Source organism: Zosterops lateralis, assembly GCF_965231275.1.
Source record: "Zosterops lateralis genome assembly, chromosome: 27".
Classification (NCBI taxonomy): Eukaryota; Metazoa; Chordata; class Aves; order Passeriformes; family Zosteropidae; genus Zosterops; species Zosterops lateralis.
The window spans coordinates 246,391-270,541 of NC_139787.1; the positions used below are offsets into that span (position 1 = coordinate 246,391).

General features: G+C 62.8%; 1 protein-coding gene across 1 annotated transcript in view; it reads left to right on the plus strand.

Moving 5' to 3' along the window:
- The window catches only part of LOC310919454 (uncharacterized protein), a gene marked incomplete at its 5' end in the record, with an annotated part of 30,042 nt that overhangs the window by 722 nt on the left and 5,169 nt on the right, over window positions 1-24,151 (plus strand). The window contains 11 exon segments of the mRNA XM_083878819.1: window positions 945-996; window positions 4,043-4,120; window positions 4,724-4,862; window positions 6,089-6,197; window positions 7,507-7,733; window positions 18,696-18,846; window positions 21,912-21,979; window positions 22,093-22,156; window positions 22,693-22,822; window positions 22,910-23,019; window positions 23,533-23,679. Coding sequence (XP_083734945.1) covers window positions 945-996; window positions 4,043-4,120; window positions 4,724-4,862; window positions 6,089-6,197; window positions 7,507-7,733; window positions 18,696-18,846; window positions 21,912-21,979; window positions 22,093-22,156; window positions 22,693-22,822; window positions 22,910-23,019; window positions 23,533-23,679 — 1,275 coding nt within the window.

Sequence of the window (24,151 nt, forward strand, 5' to 3'; positions counted from 1 at the left end):
TAATTTATTTATTGTATATAATAAATATAATATAAATTATATAATTATATATAATAATTTATTTATATAAATATTATATAATATATTTAATAGAAATTATATAATTATATATAATTTATAAATTTATATAATAAACATAATAACATTTATATAATTTCTATAACATCCCCCTGGAATATTCCCGGAATTTTTGGGAATTTCAGCTCCCAGGAAGGAATTTTTATCCCTACAGGGATCACGGCTGGGGGTGGAACAGACCCCAAGCCCCCATTCCACCCTCTGTTCAATAATTTAACCTCAAACTCCCCAAATCCCTCCCCAACCCCCCCCAATCCCACCCCAGCCCCCCCAACCCCCCCCAATCCCACCCCAACCCCCCCAACCCCCCCCAAATCCCACCCCAAACTGCCCAAATCCCACCCCAAACCCCCCAAACCCCCCAAACCCCACCCCAGCCCCAAATCTCTGTGCACACACAACAAACACCCCGGGGCGGATCTGCAGGACCAGGAAACGCGGGGACACAAAATTTAACCCCAAAACTCGGGGGGAAAAAAACCCCTCAATCCCCTCCCTGGAGGGGACAGAGACCCCCAAAAACCCCCTGGAAAATCTGGGGCTCGGGGAGGGAAGTGTCGCCTCCCGAACCCGCACAAAGGTCCCCGTCCCGCCCGTTTATTTAATTAAACAAACACATTTCCCGGCGGGACAAACCCTCAGCCATTCCCGGCGGGAGCTCCAGGTTTGGGGGCGGAATTTGGGGAGGAAAATTCGGATTTTTGGGGATTTTCTGGGGGGTTTCTGCCGCCTCAGGGACCCCCCCAGAGCTTTTCCCGGCTATTCCCGGTGGGTGGGGATTGTTTTTTGGGGGGTCTGAGGTGCCCCCAGGGGGGGCCGGGGCCGCTCCAGGCGGGATTAACCCTTTCCCTGCCGGATTTTCCCAGGAAATGAGACCCCGGCCCGAGGTTTGGGACCCCCCCCCGGAGCCGGGACCAGGTGGGGATTTGGGGAGGGGGAAATTCCGGTGGGTTTTGGGGTCTGGCCCCGCGGGTTTGGGGCGCTGGAAATCCGGGAATTCTCCCTGTGGGGGGGGAGAAGGAATTGCTGCCTTTGGGGCGGGGAAACTGAGGCACGGAATCCCCCCACCCCCCCCTCCCCGCCCGGCCCTTTGGGGGACCCAAAATGATCCACAAACCCCACGGGGAGGGTCTCCTGGGGTGGGGAAGGGGCGGTTTGACCCCGAGGGGGATCCGGGGGCTGATCCCGATCCCCAAAAACCGCCGGGAATGGGAAAATGGGAATGGGGGGGGTGGAGGGGGGCGCAGGCTGGGGGGGTTTGGGGAGCGGGACCCCCGGGGTGGGGAATGGCCGGGAGGGGCCGGGAGGGGACACCGGGACAGCGGGAATTGGGGATTTCCGCGTCTCACCCCGCCCCAGCACCCGCAGGTGTGTCCGGACTCACCTGGGCTCACCTGGGGTGACACCTGGGCATGGCCTGACCCCCCTCAGCCCCCCAGAGCCCCCCCTGAGCCCCCCTGAGCCCCCTTGAGCCCCCCAGGGACCCCCCCTGACCCCCCCCGACCCCCCTGAGCCCCCTGAGCCCCCCTGAGCCCCCCAGGGACCCCCCTGACCTCCCCCCTCAGCCCCCCTCAGCCCCCCGACCCCTCCTGAGCCTCCCTGAGCCTCCCTGAGCCCCCCCTGAGACCCCCTGAGCCCCCCTGAGCCCCCCCTGAGACCCCCTGAGACCCCCTGAGCCCCCCTGAGCCCCCCAGGGACCCCCCTGAGCCCCCCCTGACCCCCCCCGACCGCCCTGAGCCCCCCCTGACCCCCCCTGAGCCCCCCCTGACCCCCCCTGACCCCTGGATCTGCCCTGCATCTGGCCCTGCTCCTTTCCTCATTTTTTTAAATGATTAAATATGATTTTTTAATTAATAAATATTAAACAATAAATATGGATTTATTATTCCTCATCTGTGGCCGATCCCCGGCAGATCCATCCACAAAGGAAAAAGCGGGATTTGATTTCTTATTATTTTTATTTTTATTTTTATTTTTATTAATTTTTTTTGTTTTTAAAATCAGCTGACCGGGCCGGGAATGTAAAAACAGGAAAACGACTGAGCTCATCCCGGCTCATCCCGGCTCATCCCAGTCCCCTCCCTGTCCCTGCGGGGTGAGTCTGCCCGGGGTGGGGTTTGGGGTTTGGGGTTTGGGGGGCCGGAGCCACGGGGGGGATCGGGGGATCCACTGGGGTTGGGGGATCCACTGGGGTTGGGGGATCTGCTGGGGTTGGGGGATCTGCTGGGGTTGGGGGATCCACTGGGGTTGGGGGATCCGCTGGGGTTGGGGGATCCGCTGGGATCCGCCTGGAGCCAGAGAGGAGGGTCCCAGCAGGGTCGGGATGCTCAGGGGGTGTCGGGTTTGGGGTTCCCAGGGGTTTCCCAGTCCCGTGTGGCCTTTAGGGGGTCATGGCCCAGCTGAAATGCCCCAGATCCAGCTCAGATCCCACCCCAAAACCCGCTCAGATCCCACCACAAAACCCGCTCAGATCCCACCCCAAAACCCGCTCAGATCCCATATTAAATCCCATCTCAGATCCCACCCCAAACCTCACCCTGTTCCCATCCCACACCCTCCCCCAGCCCCATCCCAAATCCCCCCCAGGTCCTTCCAGGGTCCCATCCCAATCCCAGGAGCCCCCCGGTCCCTCTAAAGCCCCCCGAGCCCCCTGTCCCGAGGTCCAGCTGCTCCAGGGGGGTTCCCTCCCCTCAGGAGGTGGGGATTTGGGGGGTGGGATGAGCCTCGTCCAGGGTCTCCCTGGGGCGGGGGTTCCCATCCCCATTCCTATTCCCATTCCCATTCACACTCCCATTCTCCATTCCCATCCGCATTCCTGTTCCCATCCCCATCCCCATTTCCATGCCTGTTCCCATTCCCATTCTCTTCCCCTTTCCCATCCTCATTCCCATTCCCATTCCCTATTCCCATTCCCATTCCCCACTCCATTCCTATTCCCATTCCCGTCCCCATTCCCGTCCCCATTCCTGTCCCTGTTCCTGTTCCCGTCCCCATTCCTATTCCTGTTCCCACTCCCATCCCCATCCCCATTCCACTCCCATCCCCATCCCCGTTCCCGTTCCTGTTCCCGTCCCCATTTCTGTTCCTGCTCCCATCCCCATTCCCATTTACCATCCCTGTTCCCATTTCCCATTCCCCATTTCCCATCCTCATCCCCATTCCCATTCCCAATCCCCATTCCTGTTCCCATTTCCCATCCCCATTCCCCATCCTTGTTCCCGTCCCCATTCCTGTTCCCATTCCCATTCCCACTCCCACTCATATTCCCATTTCCCATTCCCATTCCCCCTCCCCATTCCCCATTCCCCATTCCCTATTCCCATTCCTGTTCCCATTCCCATTCCCTATTCCCATTCCTGTTCCCATTCCCATTCCCCACTCCCATTCCTGTTCCCATTCCTGTTCCCATTCCCATTCCCATTCCCATTCCCCACTCCCATCCCACCCCCATTCCCCTCCCCGTCCCCGCCCCTCCCTCTCCCGTCCGGAATTCCAGGTGTTTAATGAATAACCAGGAAAGCTCCGCCCGCGGGGGGTTGAGACTCCCGGGGGGGGGTTGGGGACCCTGCGGGGACACGGCGGGAACGGGAATGTCCCCCCTGCCCCGGGAGGGCTGAGACCCCCAAATTCACCCCAGGGCTGGGCTGGACCCCCCCCTGACCCCTCTGCGCCCCCTCCCCACAGAGTCCGGCCCTGAGGAGCAGCGGGACCCCCAAACCCTGGAGCCCCCAACCCTGGATCCCCCCCAAACCCTGGAGCCCCCCCAAAACGCCCTGGAGCCCCCCCACACCCCCCCAGGGCCCTGCGGGGGGCTCCCCCCGGGGGTCCCGGCCCCGAGGCGCCGCTGCGTGTCCGTCCTGGAGCCCGGCCCGGGCTGGGATGGGGAGGAGGAGGAGGAGGAGGAGGAGGAGGAGGAAGAGCGGGGTCCCCGCGTGGCCCTGCGCAGAGCCCGGACCCCCCGCAGCCCCCCGGACCCGTTCCGGAGGCACAGCTGGGAGCCGGGGGAGGACCCGCGGGGCATCCCGGGCTACGGCCGGCTCAGGTAGGGGAGACCCCCGGGTCACCGTCCCCCCGGCCCCCAGCCCCAAATCCCGGGAGAAGGGGTGTCCCCGAGCCCCAAATCCAGGGGATCCCTGTGTCCCCCAGCCCCAAATCCAGGGCTCAGGGGTGTCCCCAAGTCCCAAATCCAGGGCTCAGGGGTCTCCTCGTGTCCCCAATCCAGGGCTCAGGGGTCCCCCCACGTCCCCAAGCCTCAAATCCGGGGCTCAGGGGTGTCCCTGTGTCCCCAAGTCCCAAATCCTGGGCTCGAAGATCTCCCCATGTCCCCGAGCCCCAAATCCAGGGCTCAGGGGTGTCCCCAAGTCCCAAATCCAGGGCTCAGGGGTCTCCTCGTGTCCCCAATCCAGGGCTCAGGGGTCCCCCTGTGTCCCCCAGCCCCAAATCCAGTGGTCAGGGGTCTCCTTGAGCCCCAAATCCCGGGCTCAGGGGTCCCCCCCTGTCCCCCAGACCCCCACATTCAGTCACTGGGATCCCCCGACCATCCCCCCCTCTCTGGGGACCCCCCAAAGTCCCCGCTCCCCCCTGGGGGACCAGCCCTGCTTTGGGGGTGTCCCCAGAGCTGAATGTGGGTGTCCCCCCCCCCCAGTGGGAGCGTGGAGCAGCTGGGGGGTCTCTGGCAGCCCCCCCGGGACCCCCGCAGAGCCCCCCTGGTGCACAGCAGTGACCACCTGGACTCGCTGCTGGCCCAGGACGAGGAGGACGAGGCCGACCTGAGGCGGGCACAGGTAGGAGCCCCCTGTCCCCCCGGGGTCACCAGGGCCTGCCCGAGCTGGTGACAGGGACAGGGGACAGGGACAGGGACAGGGACAGGGGACAGGGGACAGGGACAGGGACAGGGACAGGGGACAGGGACAGGGACAGGGGACAGGGACAGGGACAGGGACAGGGGACAGGGGACAGGAGAGGGGGACAGGGGACAGGGGACAGAGACAGGGGACAGGAGAGGGGGACAGGGGACAGGAGAGGGGGTCACTGGGACAAGGCCGCGTCCTGGTGGCTTTGTCACTGTCCTGGTGGCTTTTGTCACTGTCCCGGTGGCTTTGTCACCGTCCTGGTGGCTTTGCCATCACCCCAAGTGGCTTTGTCACTGTCCTGGTGGCTTTGTCACCACCCCAAGCAATTTTGTCACCGTCCTAAGTGGCTTTGCCATTGTCCTGGTGGCTTTGCCATCACCCCAAGTAGTTTTGTCACTGTCCTGGTGGTTTTGTCATTGTCCTGCTGGCGTTGTCACCGTCCTGGTGGCTTTGCCATTGTCCCGGTGGCTTTGTGACTGTCCTGGTGGCTTTGTCACCACCCCAAGCAGTTTTGTCACCGTCCTGGTGGCTTTGCCATCATTCTGGGTGACCCTGTCGTCACTTTGGGTGGCTCTGCCATCACCCCAGGTGGCTTGGCCGTTGTCCTGGTGGCTTTGCCATCGCCCAGAGTGCCATTGTCACCATCTGGAGTGGCTTTGCCACAGCCCCGGTGGCTTTGTCACTGTCCCTGTGCCTGTGCCACCACCCTGGGTGGCTTTGCCGCTGTCCGGGGTGTCTTTGGGACCAGCAGGACAATCCCCCCGGCCCTGCCCCGGAGCAGCTCCCTTTGGGGCCCGAGGGGTGGCTGAGGGTGGCGGTGCCACTGTCCCTGTCCCCTGTCCCTGTCCCATCCCTCTCCCTGTCCCATCCCTGTCCCTGTCCCATCCCTGTCCCATCCCTGTCCCTGTCCCTGTCCCTGTCCCATCCCTGTCCCATCCCTGTCCCTGTCCCTGTCCCCTGTCCCTGTCCCATCCCTGTCCCTGTCCCTGTCGCTGTCCCCATCCCTGTCCCTGTCCCTGTCCCATCCCTGTCCCATCCCTGTCCCATCCCTGTCCCTGTCCCTGTCCGCTGTCCCTGTCCCATCCCTGTCCCATCCCTGTCCCATCCCTGTCCCTGTCCCCATCCCTGTCCCATCCCTGTCCCTGTCCCTGTCACAGGAGGACTCGTGGGGGCTCCCGGTGTCCCGGGCCGGGTTCTGCTCCCGGGGCTGGTCCCGCTCCAAATCCGCGTCCCTCGGAGTCATCGCCAGTGTCCCCGGCGAGGAGGGTGAGTCTGTCCCCCCCGGGACCCCCCCCGGGACCCCCCAGGACCCCCCAGGACCCCCCCGGCACCCCCCGGCACCCCCCGGGACCCCCCAGAACCCCCCAGGACCCCCCCAGGACCCCCCGGCGCTGCCCCCGCCCCGCCCTCCCCGGTAACGACCCACAATCGATGGCGCTGCCACCGCTGTTAATTACGGCCCCCCCTCCCCTCCCTCCCCTCCCCAGCAGCTCCTTTTCAAAATTCCTTTTTTTTTTTCCCCTTTTTCCTTTTCCAGCTGCCGAGATTCCCGCGTTCGCCTCCCAGCAGAGCCTGGTCAGCGGGTGAGTCCCTTCCCTGTCCCCTCCGTGTCCCCTCCGTGTCCCCGCGCCGTGTCCTGTCCCCTCCTGTCCCCTCCTGTCCCCTCCTGTCCCCTCCTGTCCCCTCCCGCCTGTCACGGCCCATTCCCGTCCTCATTAGGGCGGCAGATCCCGGGAATCGCCACTCCGGGGGCCGGGATGGGGACAGGGATGGGGACAGGGGACAAGGATGGGGACAGGGGACAATGACAGGGACAGGGGACAGGGACAGGGATGGGGACAATGACGGGGACAGGAATGGGGACAGGGGACACGGATGGGGACAGGGGACAATGACGGGGACAGGGGACAGTGACGGGGACAGGGGACAGGAATGGGGACAGGGGACAATGACAGGGATAGGGACAGGACAGGGACAGGGACACGCCGCCCCACAAAGGACGGGCCTTTTCCCCCTTCAAAAGTGGCTCGTCCCCCCCTAAAGGTGACTTGTCCCCATCCGAGGGCTCCTTGTCCCCCCTCGAGGGGGATTTATCTCCAGGGGTGCCTTTTGTCCCCTCAAACAGGGGTTTGTCCCCTCCTGGGGGGGTTTGTCCCCTCCTGGGGGGATTTCTCCCCCTCAGGGGGAATTTATCCTCTCCCGGGGGGGTTTGTCCCCTTCCAGGGGTGGCTTTTGTCCCCTCAAACAGGGGTTTGTCCCCTCCAAAAGGGGTTTGTCCCTTCCCGGGGGGGTTTTTCCCCCTCCAGGGGTGGCTTTTGTCCCCTCCGGGGCTGATTTGTCCCCTCCAAGGGCTCTTTGTCCCCGCCCGGGGATGTCCCCAAGGACCCCCCAGCACAGGGGGGACCCCCCCACACCCGGGACCCCCAACCCGCTCCCCAAATGGGGGCTCAGAGCCGGGGGGGAGGGGCCGGAAGGGGCCAGAGGGGACTCGGGGGGGGGGGGGACAGGGGGGGCTCCGGAGGGGGCGGGGAGGGGACACGGACCGGACGCTCCTCCCCGTTCCCGGCGGGGACAGAGCGGGATTGTCGGGGGATTGTCGGGGGATTGTCCGGGGGGATTGTCGGGGGATTGTCCGGGGGGATTGTCGGGGGATTGTCGGAGGAAATTGTCCATCGATCCCCCTCCCGCAGCGGCCGGAGCCCCCCGCGCCTGGCGGGGGAGGCGGGGACCCCCCCGGGCCGGGAAGGGACCCCCCTGGACAGGACCCTCAGCCTCATCCGCAGGATGACCGGGAAGACAAAGGTAGGGGGGGAAAAACAAAACAAAACAAAACAAAACAAAACAAAACAAAACAAAACAAAACAAAACAAAACGGGAGCGCGGCTGGGATCGGCTGGGCGGGATAACGGGAAAGGGGATAAAGGGGATAAAGGGGAAAAGGGGAAAAGGGGAAAAGGGGAAAAATGAGATAATGGGAAAATGGGAAAAATGGGATAATGGGATAACGGGATAACGGGATAACGGGAAAACGGGATAAAGGGGAAAAAGGGAAAACAGGAAAACGGGATAAAGGGGAAAACAGGAAAATGGGATAATGGGAAAACAGGAAAACAGGAAAAATGGGATAACGGGAAAACGGGAAAACAGGAAAGAGGGAAAACAGGAAAACGGGAAAACGGGAAAACAGGATAACAGGATACCGGGATAACGGGGTACCGGGATAACGGGGTACCGGGCTGGGCCCACGGATGCTCCGCCGTGCCTCAGTTTCCCCGCTCCGTCCCTCGCCGTCCCCCAGACTTTGGGGATGAAAAACGCGCGTTGTTCTCGGGGAAAGGATCCCAACCGGATCCCCCCCGCCCCAATCCCGGCCTTTCCCGCCGCCATCCTTTCCCCGGGAATGTTTTCCTCCCGCTCCTTCCCCTCCCGTGCCTCAGTTTCCCTTTTCCTGAGGGGTTTTAGTGACTCGGGGGGGGGGTTTGGTGACCCGGGGGGGGCACGGGGGGTCCCCCCTCCCCACCCCATTTTGGGGGAGCTCAGGGGGGGAAACTGAGGCACGAGGGGACACATCAGTGGCTTTGTCCCCCCAGGCGGGTTTGGTTTTTTTTGGGGGGGGGGGTCCAAACCCCGCTCGTTCCCCCCCCGGGGCGGCCCCGACTCGGCGCCATTGGGGCCGTTAATCCCCTTCCTCCTCCTCCTCCTCCTCCCCCTCCCCCTCCCCCTCCCCACCCCTCCCGCCGGACCCGCCGCCAGCTGTTCCCATGGGGGGGGAGGGGGCGGCTCTGCTCCCCCCGCCCCAAATCCCGCCCGGGGGGGCTCCGGGCCCAGCCCCGTCCGGACCCGGCCCAAACCCGCCCCCCTTGGGGCGTTTGTTGGGGTTTGTTCGATTGTTTGTTTGTTTGGGATTCTTTGTGGGGAAAAGGCGCCGCAGAGTTGGGGGGCGGTGGGGGGTGGGGAGGGGGCGTCGGTCCCGCCTGGGAGAGCGGGGATGGAGGGGATTGTTATCCCCCAAACGGGAGTTTTAATAATAATAATAATAATAATAATAATAATAATCATCTCCCTTTGGGGGAACGTCCTGGGGGGTTCCCGTGTGACCCCCCGAGCCCAGGGATGGGCAGGGGGTCCCGGGGGGGGCTGGGGAGACCCCCAGATCCATCCCCGGGGGGTCCCGGTGGGCAGTTCTGGCCCGGGGCCGGTACTGGGGGCACTGGGGGCACTGGGACCCCCCGGGGCGGTGCTGGGGGCTCTGGGGGCACTGGGACCCCCCCGGGCCCGGCTCTGGGGGCACTGGGACCCCCCCGGCCCGGCTCTGGGGTCACTCAGACCCCCGGGGCGGTGCTGGGGGCTCTGGGGGCACTGGGACCCCCCAGGTCGGCTCTGGGGTCACTCAGACCCCCCGTTCCCCCCCCGGTGTCCCCACGGCCGGGCCGCCCCCTCCCCTCGCCCCCCGCGGGTTTTCCCCGAGCGGATCCGGGTGGGAAGAGCCCCCCGACCCCCCTGGAGCACCCGGGGGCCTCTCTGGGGTTTTTTCTGTGGTTTTGGGGCTGTTTTGGAGGGAGAGGAGGCGAGTCCCGGCCCCGGGTGTCTGAGGAGGAAATGAGGAATGGGGAATGTGGGTGAGGGGGGGTCTGGCCTCACCCTCCCCCCACTCCCGGGGCCCCCCGAGGCCTCCATTCCGCTTTGGTGACCGGAGTTAATTAAAATCCGCACTTTAATTAAAACCCAGCCCTGGGAGCCCGGGAATGAGCCGGGGATGAGTCGGGGATGAATCAGGGACGAGGCCCAGACTCCTCCATGGATCTGTTCCCATCCCGGGCTCGGCACTTTTGGGATTTTTTCCGGATTTTTTTTTTTTTTTAATTTTATTTTATATATATATTTTTCAAAAAAATTTATTTTATATATATATATATATTTATTTAATTTTATTTTATATATATATTTTAAAATTTTATTATATATATTTTAAAATTTTATTTTATATATATGTATTTTAATTTTATTATATATATTAAAATTTTATTTTATGTATATATTTAATTTTATTATATATATTAATTTTATTATATATTTTTAATTTTATTTTATATATATTTTTAAATTTTATTTTATATATATATATATATATATATATATATATATATATATATATATATTTTTTTTTTTTTTTTATTATTATTTTTTTTTTTTTTTTTTTTTTTTTTCCGGATCCCAACTTTTCCCACCCCGGGAATCCCACCCCACCCTCCCGGGCTGGATCCCCCCCCCTCTCCCGCGGGGTTTGTGAGCGGTGACACCAACCCCTGGCACCGCGGCCTTTCCCGGTTATTCATTAACCCATCACTCCTTTCCCCTCCGGGCCGGGAAATTCGGGATAAAACACCCCGAATCCCCCCAGGAGCCGCCCCCATCCCCATTTGGGGGGGGGGCTTCGCGCTGGGGCTCCCCCGGTGACATTTGGGGGGTTTTTTGGGGTCCCCAAAAAGGCTCAGACAGGACCCGGAGCGTTATCGGGGCTGATAAATCCCCTTTATCGGGGGGGGGTTAATGTTTCACCGGGTGACGCCGCCGGGGCCTCTCCCAGGGCTCTTTTACCGGGGAAAATAAACATTTTTATTTCCCCAAAACAGCGCCTTTATCCCGAGTTTCCATCCCCGGGAAGGGCCCGGATTTGCTGCGGTTTGGGAGATAAAAGTCCCCAGAACGGAGGAGAGCAGGGCTGGGATTTGTGTCACCCCAAAAGGGCCCTTTGGGGTCTCCTCGGGGGGAATTTTGTGGGATTTGTTGTTTCCCTTGGGGGTCCCAATGCCGGGGTCACCCCGGGGTGGGATTGGGCTGTTCCCAGAGCTCGGGGGGTTTCCAGGACGGTGCCAGAGGGGAAACTGAGGCACGGAGAGGAAGGGCTGGACTCGGGGCCACATCCGGACTGCGGGGCCGGGCCAGGGGGGGCTCCGAGGGGCGGCCCGGGGGGGCTCCGGGGGGGCTCCGGGGGGCGGCCCGGGGGGGCTCCGGGGGGATTCCAGGGGACACTGAGGGGGGGGGGGAGATCCGGGATGTGTCTGGGGGCAAATCCCGAGGGGTGCCGGGCTGGGACCGGGGGGGGCTGGAATAGGGATCCCTGGGGGGGCTGGAGCCCTTGGGATGCTGGAATACAAATCCCTGGGAATGCTGGAATAGGGATCCCTGGGGGATGATGGAACACAGATCCTTTGGGGTGCTGGAATAGAGATCATCCCTCGGGGTGCTGGATGCAAATCCCTGGAGATGATGGAATATAAATCCCTGGGGGTGCTGGAATACAGATCCTTTGGGGTGCTGGAGCCCTCGGGGTGCTGGAACAGGGATCCCTGGGAATGATGGAATACAAATCCCTGGGGATGTTGGAATAGAAATCCCTTGGGGTGCTGGAACAGAGATCTCTGGGTGTGCTGGATTGTGGATCCTGGGGGTGCTGGAACAGGGATCCCTGGGGGTGCTGGAGCCCTTGGGATGCTGGAATACAATTCCCTGAGGGTGCTGGAATACAGATCCTTTGGGATGTTGGAATATGGATCCCTGGGGTGCTGGAATAGGGATCCCTGGGGATGATGGAATACAAATCCCTGGGGATGATGGAATATAAATCCCTGAGGGTGCTGGAGCCCTCGGGGTGCTGGAACACAAATCCCTGGGGTGCTGGAATAGAGATCCCTGGGAATGATGGAACACAGATCTCTGGGGTGCTGGAACAGGGATCCCTGGGGGTGCTGGAATAGAAATCCCTGGGGATGCTGGAACACAGATCCTTTGGGATATTGGAATAGAGATCCCTGGGGGTGCTGGAGCCCTCAGGGCGCTGGAACACAGATCCCTCAGGATATTGGAATACAAATCCCTGGGGATGATGGAATAGAAATCTCTTGGGGTGCTGGAACAGAGATCCCTGGGAATAATGGAATACAAATCCCTGGGGACGCTGCGGCGGCAGGCAGAGCTGGGCCGGGCCCCGGCTCTGATCCCGGGGGATGCTCGGGAGCCCAGGGGGCGGCGCGGGGCCGGGCCGGGGGGGGCTGATCCCGGGGGATGCTGATCCCGGGGGCCGGTCCCGGCTGGATCCCGGCCAGATCCCGGTCTATCTCGGTGTTCCCGGCTGGATCCCGGTTGGATCCAGGCTCGATCCCGGTTGGATCCCGGCTGGATCCCGGTTGGATCCCGGTGTTCCCGGCTGGATCCCCGGACCCCGCTGGAACAAAGGCCCCGCGGGCAGCACGAGGCCGGGCCGGGCGGGCGGCGCGATCCGCCCCCGGGAGGGCGGGACCGGGGGGGACCGGGGGGGGACCGGGGGGGAGCGGGAAGGAGCCGAGAAAGAACCGGGAGGCACCGGGAGCGCCCCCGGTTATGTCCCGGATCGAGTCCCTGTCCCGGGCCAGGAGCGACCGCGCCAAGGTGGGTCCGGCCAGGGAGCCCCCCGACCCCAGCGGAGCCCCCCGAGCCCCAGCGGAGCCCCCCGACCCCAGCGGGCCCCCCGACCCCCAGCGGGGCCCCCCCAAACCCCCCAGCGGAGCCCCCCAAACCCCCCAGCGGAGCCCCCCGAGCCCCAGCGGGGTCTCTCCCCTTCTCCCGGCCCGTTTTGGGGTCTGGGGGCGGCTTTTCCCTCCCTGCTCGTGTTTGGGGGGCGGGAGGGGGTCTCCCCATCCCTCACCCCGCCCTGCCCCAGCCCGGCCCCGGACGGATTTTGGGGATTTTGGGGATTTTTGGGGTTTTTTTGGCGATGCTCGGGGCTGGGGGGGGTCTCGCCTTTCAGGGGTCCCGATGGAACCCACCCCCCTCCCCAGCTGCTCCCCGGGGGCGCTGCGGGCACCGGGACCCCCCAGGGACCCCCCAGGGACCCCCGCGTGTCCCCCCTCAGCTCCTCCGCCGCCCCAAATCCCCCCCGACCCCCGACCCTCCCCCATCCCCCTCTCGGGGCCCAAAGCTGGGGCGGGGGCGGGGGGGGGATGGGGATGGGGAAGTCGCTTTTCCTCCTCCCGGGCGGGGGGGGAGAACTTTTAGGGACCCCCCACCCCCATTTTACCGGGGCTGGGGGGCTCCGGGCTCGGGGAAACTGAGGCACGGGGGGGTCCGGGCACGGGGAAACTGAGGCACGGGGGGTCCGGGCTCGGGGAAACTGAGGCACGGGGGGTCCGGGCTCGGGGAAACTGAGGCACGGGGCGCTCCGGGAGCGGCTCCCACCCCCGTGACCGGGGGGGGGGGCGGGGACGGGCCTGTGGCAATTCCGGCCTGGGGAAACCCGGGGGGGTCCCGGGGGGGGGCTCAGGGGGGGTTCAGGGGGGTTCCGGGGGGCTCGGGGGGGGCTCAGGGGGGTCCCGGGGCTTTGCGTGCCCGGCCAAGGCCTTGGGGGGGGGGGGGGACACACAACCCTCAGTGCCCCCCGGGACCTCAGGTCACCCCAAAATTCAGATTTTTTAGGGGAGGGCGGGACCGCTCGGGGATGCGCTGAGGGGTCTGGGGGCGTCCCCGGCCCGGGGAGAGGTTTGGGGGGTCAGGGGGCGGTTTGGGGGTCAGGGGGAGGTTTGGGGGGTCAGGGGGCAATTTTGGGGCAGTTTGGGGGGTCAGGAGGCGGTTTTTGGGGTCAGGGGGCGGTTTTGGGGCGGTTTGGGGGGTCAGGGGGAGGTTTGGGGGGTCAGGGATCGGTTTTGGGGGGTCTGGGGGCAGTTTTGGGGGGGTTTTGGGAGGGTTTTGGGGCCGTTTCTGTAGAAGGGGGAAGTGGTTGTCGCTCCCCGCGCCGCCGTCGGGGGGGGGCGGGAAATGGTGGATTTTTATATTTTTTTAATTTTTTTTTTTTTTAAAGAAAGTTTTGTCCGAGATATTTCCCTCCCCCCCCCCTCGCCCCCGCGGCTTTCCGGGGGATCCCCCTTTGCTTTTGGGGGGGGTCCCACCACCAGCGCCCCCCCCCCCTCCCCAGAGCCCCCAGACCACCCCAGGGGGTCCCCCCTCCCCACTGCGCCCCCAGACCCGCGGGGGGCCCCCGAGGGGGCGGATTTGGGGGTCTGGGGGTGCCCCTGGTGGGTTTTTTTGGGGGGGAGGCACCGCTGGGACCCCCGCCCGTGTTTCCCCTCCCGGCCCGGCGGGGCCTTTGTGCCTCGGTCGGGCTTGGTTCCCTTCAGCCCCAATTCCCCGGCCCCAAAAGGGGGGAAATGCCCCAAAAATGGGGGAATTGTCCCCAAAAAACGGGGGGAAACTGCCCCCAAAAGGGGAAAAATGCCAAAAAAAAATGGGGGGAAATGTCCCAAAAATGGGAGAAATGGCCCAAAAATGGGGGAAACTGCCCTAAAAAGGGGGAAAATTGCCTCAAAAATGGGGGAATTGTCAGAAAAAATGGGGGAACTGCCCCCCAAAATGGGGAAATACCCCAAAAAAGGGGGAAAATGCCCCCCTAAAAGGGAGAATTGGCCCAAAAATGGGGGGAAATGTCCCAAAAATGGGGGGAAATGCCCCAAAAATCGGGGAAACTGCCCCCAAAAAGGGAAAACTGCCCCAAAAAAATCAGGGAACTGCCCCAAAAAGGGGGGGAAAGTCCCAAAAAATGAGGGAACTGCCCCAAAAAAGGCGGGAAACGCCCCCCAAAAGGAGAAGGCTCATCCCCATCACCTCCCTGGGGCGGTTTTTGGGGGTTCAGCCCCACCAAACCTCTGCGGCTTTTGGGGCTTTTGGGGCGGGGGGTTCCCCCTTTCACACCCCGCGGGTGTTTTTGGGGCGGGGGGCGGCCCCGAGGGTTGTGCCAACCCCCCAAAACCTCCTCGGGCCGGAACAGGAACCCGAGAAGCCCCAAAAGGCCCCAAAAGGCCCAAAAAGCCCCAAAAGGCCCAAAAGCCCAAAAAGCCCAAAAAGCCCCGGGTCTATTTACGGCAACGAAACTTCCCCCGCCCGGGGAGGGAAAGGAAAGGGGGGGGGGGGGGTCGGAAGTGCCGGGACCCCGAAACTCCCCCCGGAGCCGCCGCGGGGCCCCGGTTTGTGCGGGGGTCGCTTTGGGGGGCTCGGGGGGGGGGGGTTGGGGGGCTCAGGGGGGTGTTTTTGGGGGTCTCTCCCCTGTTTTGAGGGGTCAGGGGGTTTTTTGGGGGGTCTCTCCGCCGTTTGGGGGTTTGGGGGGCTCAGGGGGGGTTTGGGGGGGCTCGGGGGGGATTTTGGGGGTCTATCCGCCGTTTGGGGGTTTTGGGGGGGAATTTGGGGGTCTATCCGCCGTTTGGGGGTTTTGGGGGGGAATTTGGGGGTCTATCCGCCGTTTGGGGGGTTTTGGGGGTCTCTCCGCCGTTTGGGGGGTTTTGGGGGGCTCAGGGGGGGGTTTTGGGGGTCTCTCCGCCGTTTGGGGGGTTTTGGGGGGCTCAGGGGGGGTTTGGGGGGCTCAGGGGGGGGTTTTGGGGGTCTCTCCGCCGTTTGGGGGTTTGGGGGGCGCTGAGGGGCGCGGCTGTTGTATCCCCCCCCCTCCATCCCCTCATTTTGGGGTCTTTGGGGTTTTGTGACCCCCCCCCCCCCCATGGCGCCGTGACTCCCCAAACCTGCCGTGGGTCCCCCCCCCATTTCTCAGCAGGGCCGGGGGGGTGCGGGACCCCTCCCCAAATTCTCCCAGCGTCATTTCGGGGGGAAAAATCCGATTTTCGGGGGGTTTTTTTGGGGGAGGGGCGGCAGCGATTGAGCGGGTGAGACCCCAAATCCCCTGAGGGGGTTTTTTAGGGGAGGGGTCTCAGGCCGGGGGGGTCCCGGGGGGGTCCCGGGCCGGGCAGGGGGGCAGGGGCGGGGGTCGGGGGGTCCCGGGGGGTCCCGGGCGGGGGTCGGGGGGTCCCGGGGGGTCCGGGGCCGGGGTCGGGGGTCCGGGGGGGTCCCGGGCCGGGTCGGGGGGTCCCGGGGGGTCCCGGGGGGTCCGGGGGTCCCGGGCCGGGGTTGGGGGTCCCGGGGGTCCCGGGCGGGGTCGGGGGTCCGGGGGGTCCCGGGCGGGGGTCGGGGGGTCCCGGGCGGGGGTCGGGGGTCCCGGGGGGTCCCGGGGCGGGGGGTCGGGGGTCCCGGGCGGGGGTCGGGGGTCCCGGGCCGGGGTCGGGGGGCAGGAAGCGGCCGCAGGTCCCGCCTTTGTCTGGCGCGTTCCGTTTCCTCCCCGGGGGGGCCCAAAACGGGGAGGGAAAACACGGAAATCGGCAAAGGGGGGAAAAGTCAGGGGGAAAAGGAGAAAAATGGTAAAAAAAATCCCAAAGCAAAAGAAAAAGGGAATTAAAAGTGTGGGGGCAAAAAAAGGAAAATAAGGTGTAAAAAAAAGGGAAATGAGATGTAAAAAAAGGGAAAATGAATAGCGGGAAAGGAGGAGAAAAGCGGGAAAGAGAGGAAAAATCGGTTAGAAAGGAAATGGAGTTAAAAGGGGGAAATGAGCAGAAAAAAGGGAAAATAAACAGTAAAAAAGGAAAAAAAAAACAGGAAAAAAGGAAAAATAAAACAGTAAAAAAGAAAAAAAACAGTAAAAAAGGGGAAAAATAGTAAAAAAGGGGGGGAAACAGTAAAAAAGGGAGAGGGAGGTGAAAAAGGGGAAAGAAAATAAAGAGGAAAGAAAATCAGTGTCGGAAAAGGAAAGAAAAGCAGAAAGATAAAGGAAAGAAAGAAAGTGGAGGGAATGAAAGGGAATGAAAATGAAAAAAATAGGGGGAGAAAGGGAGAAAAGAATAAAGGGAAAGCAAAGGGGGGAAAAAAGCAAAAAAAATGAAAGAAAAAGAAAGAAAAGCAGATAAAAGGGAGAGTGAGAAAAAAAGAAGAAATTAACGAAAAGAAATTAACAAAAAAAAAAAAAAAAAAAAAAAAAAAAGAAAAAAAAAAAGGAGGAAAATAAAAGAAAAACAAACAAAACCCGGCGGAGCAAAAAGGGAAAAAAAAAAATCAAAATCAAAGGAAAACAAACAAACGGGCGGGAACAATCGCGCGCGGGGCGGATGTCGCTGCCGGGGGGGGAAACCGGGGGGGGGAACTGGGGGGGGCCGGGGGGAAACCGGGGGGGCCGGGATGTGCTGCTGCTCCTGCGCCCCGTTCCCCCAGCGCCGGGAGGCCGAGGGACCCCTGAGAACAGAGAGGGTGAGACCCCCCGACCCCCCCCCGGGCATGGGGGGACACTGGGGGGATAATGGGGTGACAATGGGATGATACTGGGGTGACACTGAGGTGACATTGAGGAGACACTGGGGTGATACTAGGGAGACACTGGGAGGACATTGGGGGACACTGGGGGGATAATGGGGGGACATTGGGGGGAAACTGGGGGATACTGGGGGGACATGGAGAGACACTGGGGGACACTGGGGGAATAATGGGGGGATAATGGGGTGACACTGAGGTGACACTGGGGGATACTGGGGGACATTGGGGAGACACTGGGGGGACACTGGGGGGACATTGGGAGGACACTGGAGTGACACTGGGGGACACTGGGGGACACTGGGGGGACACTGGGGTGACACCGGGGACACTGGGGTGACATTGGGGGAATAATGGGGGAATAATGGGGTGACACTGGGGGACACTGGGGTGACATTGGGGGACACTGAGGTGACACCGAGGACACTGTGGTGACACTGGGGTGACACTGAGGTGACACTGGGGTGACATTGGGGACACTGAGGTGACACTGGGGACACTGGGGTGACACTGGGGTCCCAGTCCTGGTCAGGGGGGTCCCGCTGGTGTCCCGTGGGGTCTCACTCCTGCTCGTGGGGTCCCGCTCGGGGTCCCACCGGTGTCCCTGGGGGTCCCACTCCTGCCCTGTGTCGCCCCCCGTCCCTCCCCCCCTCCAGCCCCCCCCGGGGGTCCTTTTTCACTGGCATTGGAGAGCACTGCCGGTCTGGAGCCGGGACAGACCCCGGGACCCCCTTTGGCGTTGGGATCATTAAAGGGAACTGGGGGGGGTCCCGAAGCGCCGCCGTTTTGGGGGGGGGGGGCTCTGTGTTGACCCCCCAAGTCCCCCCGGCCCCACCAGGCCCAGCCCCGGTGCCAGGCACGGCCCGGGGGGGCACAAAGGCCTCTCTGTGCCCGGGGGGGGCGCGGGGGGGTCCGGGGTGAGCGCGGGGACACTCGGGGGGACACTCGGGGTGACACTCGGGGTGACAGCGGCTCCTTCCCCTTTTCCGTGCGGGGGAGACCCAAACCCACCCCCCCAAAAAAAAAAAAAAAAAAAAAAATCCCCGTGGGGGCTCAGCTGCCTCCAGACCCCCCCCCCCTTTTTTTTTTTTTTTTTTTTTGGGGGGGGGAAAAGGCTGAAACCCCCCAAATTGGGCTAAAAATAGGAGTTGTTGGGGAGGGGGCTCAGCGGCCTCCAGACCCCCCGGTTTTTTGGGGTTTTTTTTGGGGGGGGGAAAAAAAGGATGAAACCCCCCAGCTGGGCTATAAATAGGAATTTTTTTTGGGGGGGATGCGCAGAGCGATGCCCCCAACCCCCCCCCAGGGCAGCCCCGCCCCCCGGGACGCCCCCGCACCCTTTCCCCATTGGGGCCGGCGCCGGGGGGGCCGCGCCGGGGCGGGGGGGCTCCTCTCTCCTCTCCCGCAGCCTCCTGTTGCCGTGGAGACGGGATGATGCTGCAGCGCGGCGGAGTCTCCCCGTCCTCCCAAGCCTCGGGCAGCTCCGGGGACCCCCGGCCGCTCCCGCAGCCCCCCCGGCCCCCCGGGGCCATGAGCCGCGTCCCCAGACCCGCGGGGGGACCCCCGGGGAGACCCCGCTGCCGCAGCCCCCTCAGGCGGCCGGCGCCTCTCTCCGGGCAGGGCAAGGACAAGGAGAGGATGAAGGAAGGCAAAGAGAAGGACGCGCGTTACACCAACGGGCACCTCTTCACCACCATCTCCGTGTCCGGCATGACCATGTGCTTCGCCTGCAACAAGAGCATCACGGCCAAGGAGGCGCTCGTGTGTCCCAGTGAGTCACCGGGGGATGGCAGGGGACAATGGGGGGACAATGGGGGGACAGTGGGGGGACAGAGCATCACGGCCAAGGAGGCGCTCGTGTGTCCCAGTGAGTGACCCGGGGGGATGGCAGGGGACAGGGGGGGGACAGCAGGGGGACAGAGGAGGGACAGCAGGGGGACAGTGGGGGGACATTCCAGGGGGACAGCGGGGGGACAGTGGGGGGACAACAGGGGGACATTCCAGGGAGATGGGCCCGGCTGGGGTGGCCAGGAGGGATTTGGGAGGGGGGATTTGCTGGGGGGGATGTGCCAGGGCAGGATTGGCACGGTGGCATTGCTGGGGTGGGTTTGGTGGGGTGGATTTGGTGGGGTGGCTTTGCCAGGCTGGATTTGATAGGATCCCTTTGCCAGGCTGGATTTAATGGGGTGGCTTTGCCAGGCTGGATTTGATAGGATCCCTTTGCCAGGGTGGATTTAATGGGGTGGCTTTGCCAGGCTGGATTTGATAGGATCCCTTTGCCAGGGTGGATTTTATGGGGTGGCTTTGCCAGGCTGGATTTGATAGAATCCCTTTGCCAGGGTGGATTTGATGGGGTGGATTTGGTGGGATGAATTTACCAGGCTGGATTTTACAGGGTGGCTTTACCAGGCTGGATTTGATAGGATCCCTTTCCCAGGCTGGATTTAATGGGGTGGCTTTGCCAGGCTGGATTTGATGGGGTGGATTTGGTGGTGTGATATTACCAGGCTGGATTAGATGGGATCCCTTTCCCAGGCTGGATTTAATGGGATCCCTTTCCCAGGCTGGATTTGATGGGATCCCTTTCCCAGGCTGGATTTAATGGGATCCCTTTCCCAGGCTGGATTTGATGGGATCCCTTTCCCAGGCTGGATTTGATGGGATCCCTTTCCCAGGCTGGATTTGATGGGATCCCTTTCCCAGGCTGGATTTGGCAGGATCCCTTTCCCAGGCTGGATTTGATGGGATCCCTTTCCCAGGCTGGATTTGGCAGGATCCCTTTCCCAGACTGGATTTGATGGGATCCCTTTCCCAGACTGGATTTGATGGGATCCCTTTCCCAGGCTGGATTTGATGGGATCCCTTTCCCAGGCTGGATTTGGCAGGATCCCTTTCCCAGGCTGGCGTTTCCAGGGCAGAATTGCCACCAGTGTCTTTGCTGCAGTGGCTTTGCCAGGCTGGCATTGCTGGGGTGGCTTTTCCGGAGTGGAGTTGCCAGGGTGGCTTTGCCGCAGTGGGTTTTTTTTGGGATGGCTCCTCCGGGGTGTCTTTTCCATCACGGTTTTTCCCAGGATGGCTTTGCTGGGGAGGATGTGCCAGGGCAGAATTGCCAGGGTGGCATTTCCAGGGTGACATTTCCGGGGTGGCTTTGCTGCAGTGGCTTTGCCAGGGAGGATTTGGTGGGGTGGCTTTGCCAGGGTGGCTTTGCTGGAATGGTGTTGCCAGGATGGATTTTTCTGGGGTGGCTTTCCCGGGGTGGCTTTGGCAGGATGACATTTCTGTGGTGGTTTTGCCAGGGTGGCATTTCCGTGGTGACATTTCCTTGGTGGCTTGGCCAGGGTGGCTTTGCTGGAATGGAGTTGCCAGGATAGATTTTTCTGGGGTGGCTTTCCTAGGGTGGCTTTGCCAGGGTGACATTTCTGGGATGGCTTGGCCAGGGTGACATTTCCGTGGTGACATTTCCGTGGTGGCTTGGCCAGGGTGGCTTTGCTGGGGTGGCTTTGCCAGGGTGGCATTTCCATGGTGGCATTTCCGTGGTGACATTTCCAGGGTGGCTTTGCCACAGTGACAACCCCAGCCTGGATTTGCCAGGGTGGCTTTTCCTGGGGTGCCTTTTCCGTGGCGGTTTTGCCGCAGTGGCTTTTCCTGAGGAGGCTTTTTTTGGGATGACTTTTTTTGGGGTGGCTTTGCTGGGGCGGAATTGCTGGGGTGGCTTTGGCAGATCGGGTTTGCCGCAGTGGCTTTTCCTGAGGAGGCTTTTTCTTTTTTTTTTTTTTTGGGACGGCTTTTTTTGGGGTGGCCTTTGCCAGGATGGATGACTGTGCCACGGTGGCTTTTCCAGGATGACTTTCCTGGGGTGGAAAACTGTGATTTTGGGCAATGCAGTGAGCTGGCATCAGTGGCCCTGAGCTGGCACTGATGGCCCTGTGCTGGCACTGGTGGCCCTGAGCTGGCACTAGTGGCCCTGAGCTGGCGCTGGTGGCCCTGAGCTCATACTGGTGGCCCCAGGCTGGCACTGATGGCCCCAGGCTGACACAGGTGGCCCCAGGCTGGCGTTGGTGGCCCTGAGCTCATACTGGTGGCCTTGAACTGGCACTGGTGGCCCTGAGCTGGCACTGGTGGCCCTGTGCTGGCACTGGTGGCTCTGGGCCGGAACTAGTGGCCCTGAGCTGGCACTGGTGGCCTTTAGCTGGTGCTGGTGGCCCTGGGCTGGCACTGGTGGCCCTGAGCTGGCACCGGTGGCTCTGGGCTGGCACAGGTGGCCTTTAGCAGGCACTGGTGGCCCTGAGCTCATACTGGTGGCCCTGAGCTGGCGCTGGTGGCCCCAAGCTGGCACTGGTGGCTCTGGGCTGGCACAGGTGGCCTTTAGCAGGCACTGGTGGCCTTGGGATGGCTCTGGTGGCCCCAGGCCGGCACTGGTGGCCCCAGGCCAGCACTGGTGGCCCTGAGCTCATACTGGTGGCCCTGGGCTGGCACTGGTGGCCTCAGGCTGGCACTGGTGGCCCTGGGCTGGCTCTGGTGGCCCTGGGCTGGCGCTGGTGGCCCTGAGCTCACACTGGTGGCCCCGAGCTGGCACTGGTGGCCCTGGGCTGGCACTGGTGGCCCTGGGCTGGCACTGGTGGCCCTGGGCTGGCACTGGTGGCCCCAGGCTGGCGCGGTGCCCTCGGGGTTGGCGCAGCTGTTCCCTGGCAGCTGCAGCTCGGGGCCATCCGCATCCACCCGCATTCCCACCACATCTGCTCCCGTCGCTCCGGCAGGACCCGGGGGAGGGGAGGAGGGGTGGGTGGCAGGAGGGTCCCCGTGGCCTCTCCGTCACCGCCCCGTGTCCCCCCGCAGCCTGCAATGTCACCATCCACAACCGCTGCAAGGACACCCTGCCCAACTGCACCAAGGTGAAGCAGAAGGTGAGCGCGGGTGAGGCGGGACGGGCGGGAGAGGGACCCGGGGGGGGTGAGGGGACCGGGGGAGGTGGGAACTGGGGACACGCGAGGACAGTGACGTCTCCGCTCCCCCGCAGCAGCAGAAGGCGGCGCTGCTGAAGAACAGCTCAGCCCTGCAGTCGGTGTCCCTGCGCAACAAGAGTGAGTGGGGGGAGCTTCCCTTCCCTTCCCTTCCCTTCCCTTCCCTTCCCTTCCCTTCCCTTCCCTTCCCTTCCCTTCCCTTCCCTTCCCTTCCCTTCCCTTCCCTTCCCTTCCCTTCCCTTCCCTTCCCTTCCCTTCCCTTCCCTTCCCTTCCCTTCCCTTCCCTTCCCTTCCCTTCCCTTCCCTTCCCTTCCCTTCCCTTCCCTTCCCTTCCCTTCCCTTCCCTTCCCTTCCCTTCCCTTCCCTTCCCTTCCTTCCCTTCCCTTCCCTTCCCTTCCCTTCCCTTCCCTTCCCTTCCCTTCCCTTCCCTTCCCTTCCCTTCCCTTCCCTTCCTTCCCTTCCCTTCCCTTCCCTTCCTTCCCCTTCCCTCCCCTCCCCTCCCCTCCCCTCCCCTCCCCTCCCCTCCCCTCCCCTCCCCTTCCCTCCCCTCCCCTCCCCTCCCCTCCCCTCCCCTCCCCTCCCCTCCCCCATGTCCCTGCAGAGCCTGGGGGGCGCCGGGGGGGTCCCAGCACTGTCCCCCCGTGTCCCCTCCCCAGATGCCATCCGGGAGCGCCCCAACTCCGCCATCTACCCCTCGGAGAGTTTCCGGCAGACGCTGCTGGGGCCCCGCCGCGGCCGCCCCTCCCTGTCCCTGTCCAAGAGCGTCTCCACCACCAACATCTCGGGGTAAGGGCAGGGAACGGGGCAGGGGGGACACAGGGGGATCCGGGAGGTGTCACCAGAGTCCCCATCGTGTCCCACCCGCTCCCCCAGGACCTTCAACGATGACTCTCCCCTGGGCATCCGGCGCATCCTGTCCCAGTCCACGGATTCCCTCAACATGCGCAACCGGACGCTCTCGGTGGAGTCGCTGATCGACGAAGGTGGGGACACTGCAGGGGCCTGGGGACACCTCAGGGGACATGGGGACACCTCAGGGATGTGGGGACACCTCAGGGGACGTGGGGACACCTCAGGGACGTGGGGACACCTCAGGGACGTGGGGACACTGCAGGGGCCTGGGGACACCTGAGGGGCCTGGGGACACCTCAGGGAAGTGGGGACACCTCAGGGAAGTGGGGACACCTCAGGGACATGGGGACACTGCAGGGGCCTGGGGACACCTCAGGGATGTGGGGACACCTCAGGGATGTGGGGACACCTCAGGGGACGTGGGGACACCTCAGGGATGTGGGGACACCTCAGGGACATGGGGACACTGCAGGGACATGGGGACACCTCAGGGGACATGGGGACACCTCAGGGATGTGGGGACACCTCAGGGGACATGGGGACAGCACAGGGACATGGGGACACCTCAGGGGCCTGGGGACACCTCAGGGGACACGGGGGAGGGACACAGGGAGGACTCGGTGTGCCACCAATGTCCCCCGCAGGCCCTGACGTCATCCTGAGCCAGCTGCTGAGCGATCTGGAGGCGGACGGGAAGGAGTTCGAGGCGGACTCGTGGAGCCTGGCGGTGGATAACTCCTTCCTGCAGCAGCACCGCATGGACGTCATGAAGAGGCAGGATGTCATCTACGGTGAGGGGACACGGGGACACGGGGACACGGGGACGGGGATAAACACGTGGGGAATGCCAGGACAGGAGAGGGACACGGGGAAGGGGCAGACACAGGGATGGGGGTGCAGAGATGGGGGATACAGGACAGGGGATACAGGACAGGGGTGCAGTGATGAGGACACAGGGCCAGGCTGGGTGGCCGTGCCTGTGGTGCTGTCCCCTCTGTGGTGTCCCCGGGGGTCCTGTCGCTGTCCCCAGGGGTGCTGTCCCTGTCCCCATCCCCAGAGGATGCTGTCCCTGTCCCTGGGGGTGCTGTCCCTGTGCCCAGGGGTGCTGCCCTGCCCCTGTCCCCAGAGGGTGCTTCCCCTGTCCCTGGGGGTGCCACCCCTGTCCCCAGGGGATCCTGTCCCTGTCACCCGGGGGCGCTGTTGCTGTCCCTGGGGATACTGTCCCTGTCTCTGGGGGTGCTGTCACTGTGCCCAGGGGATCCT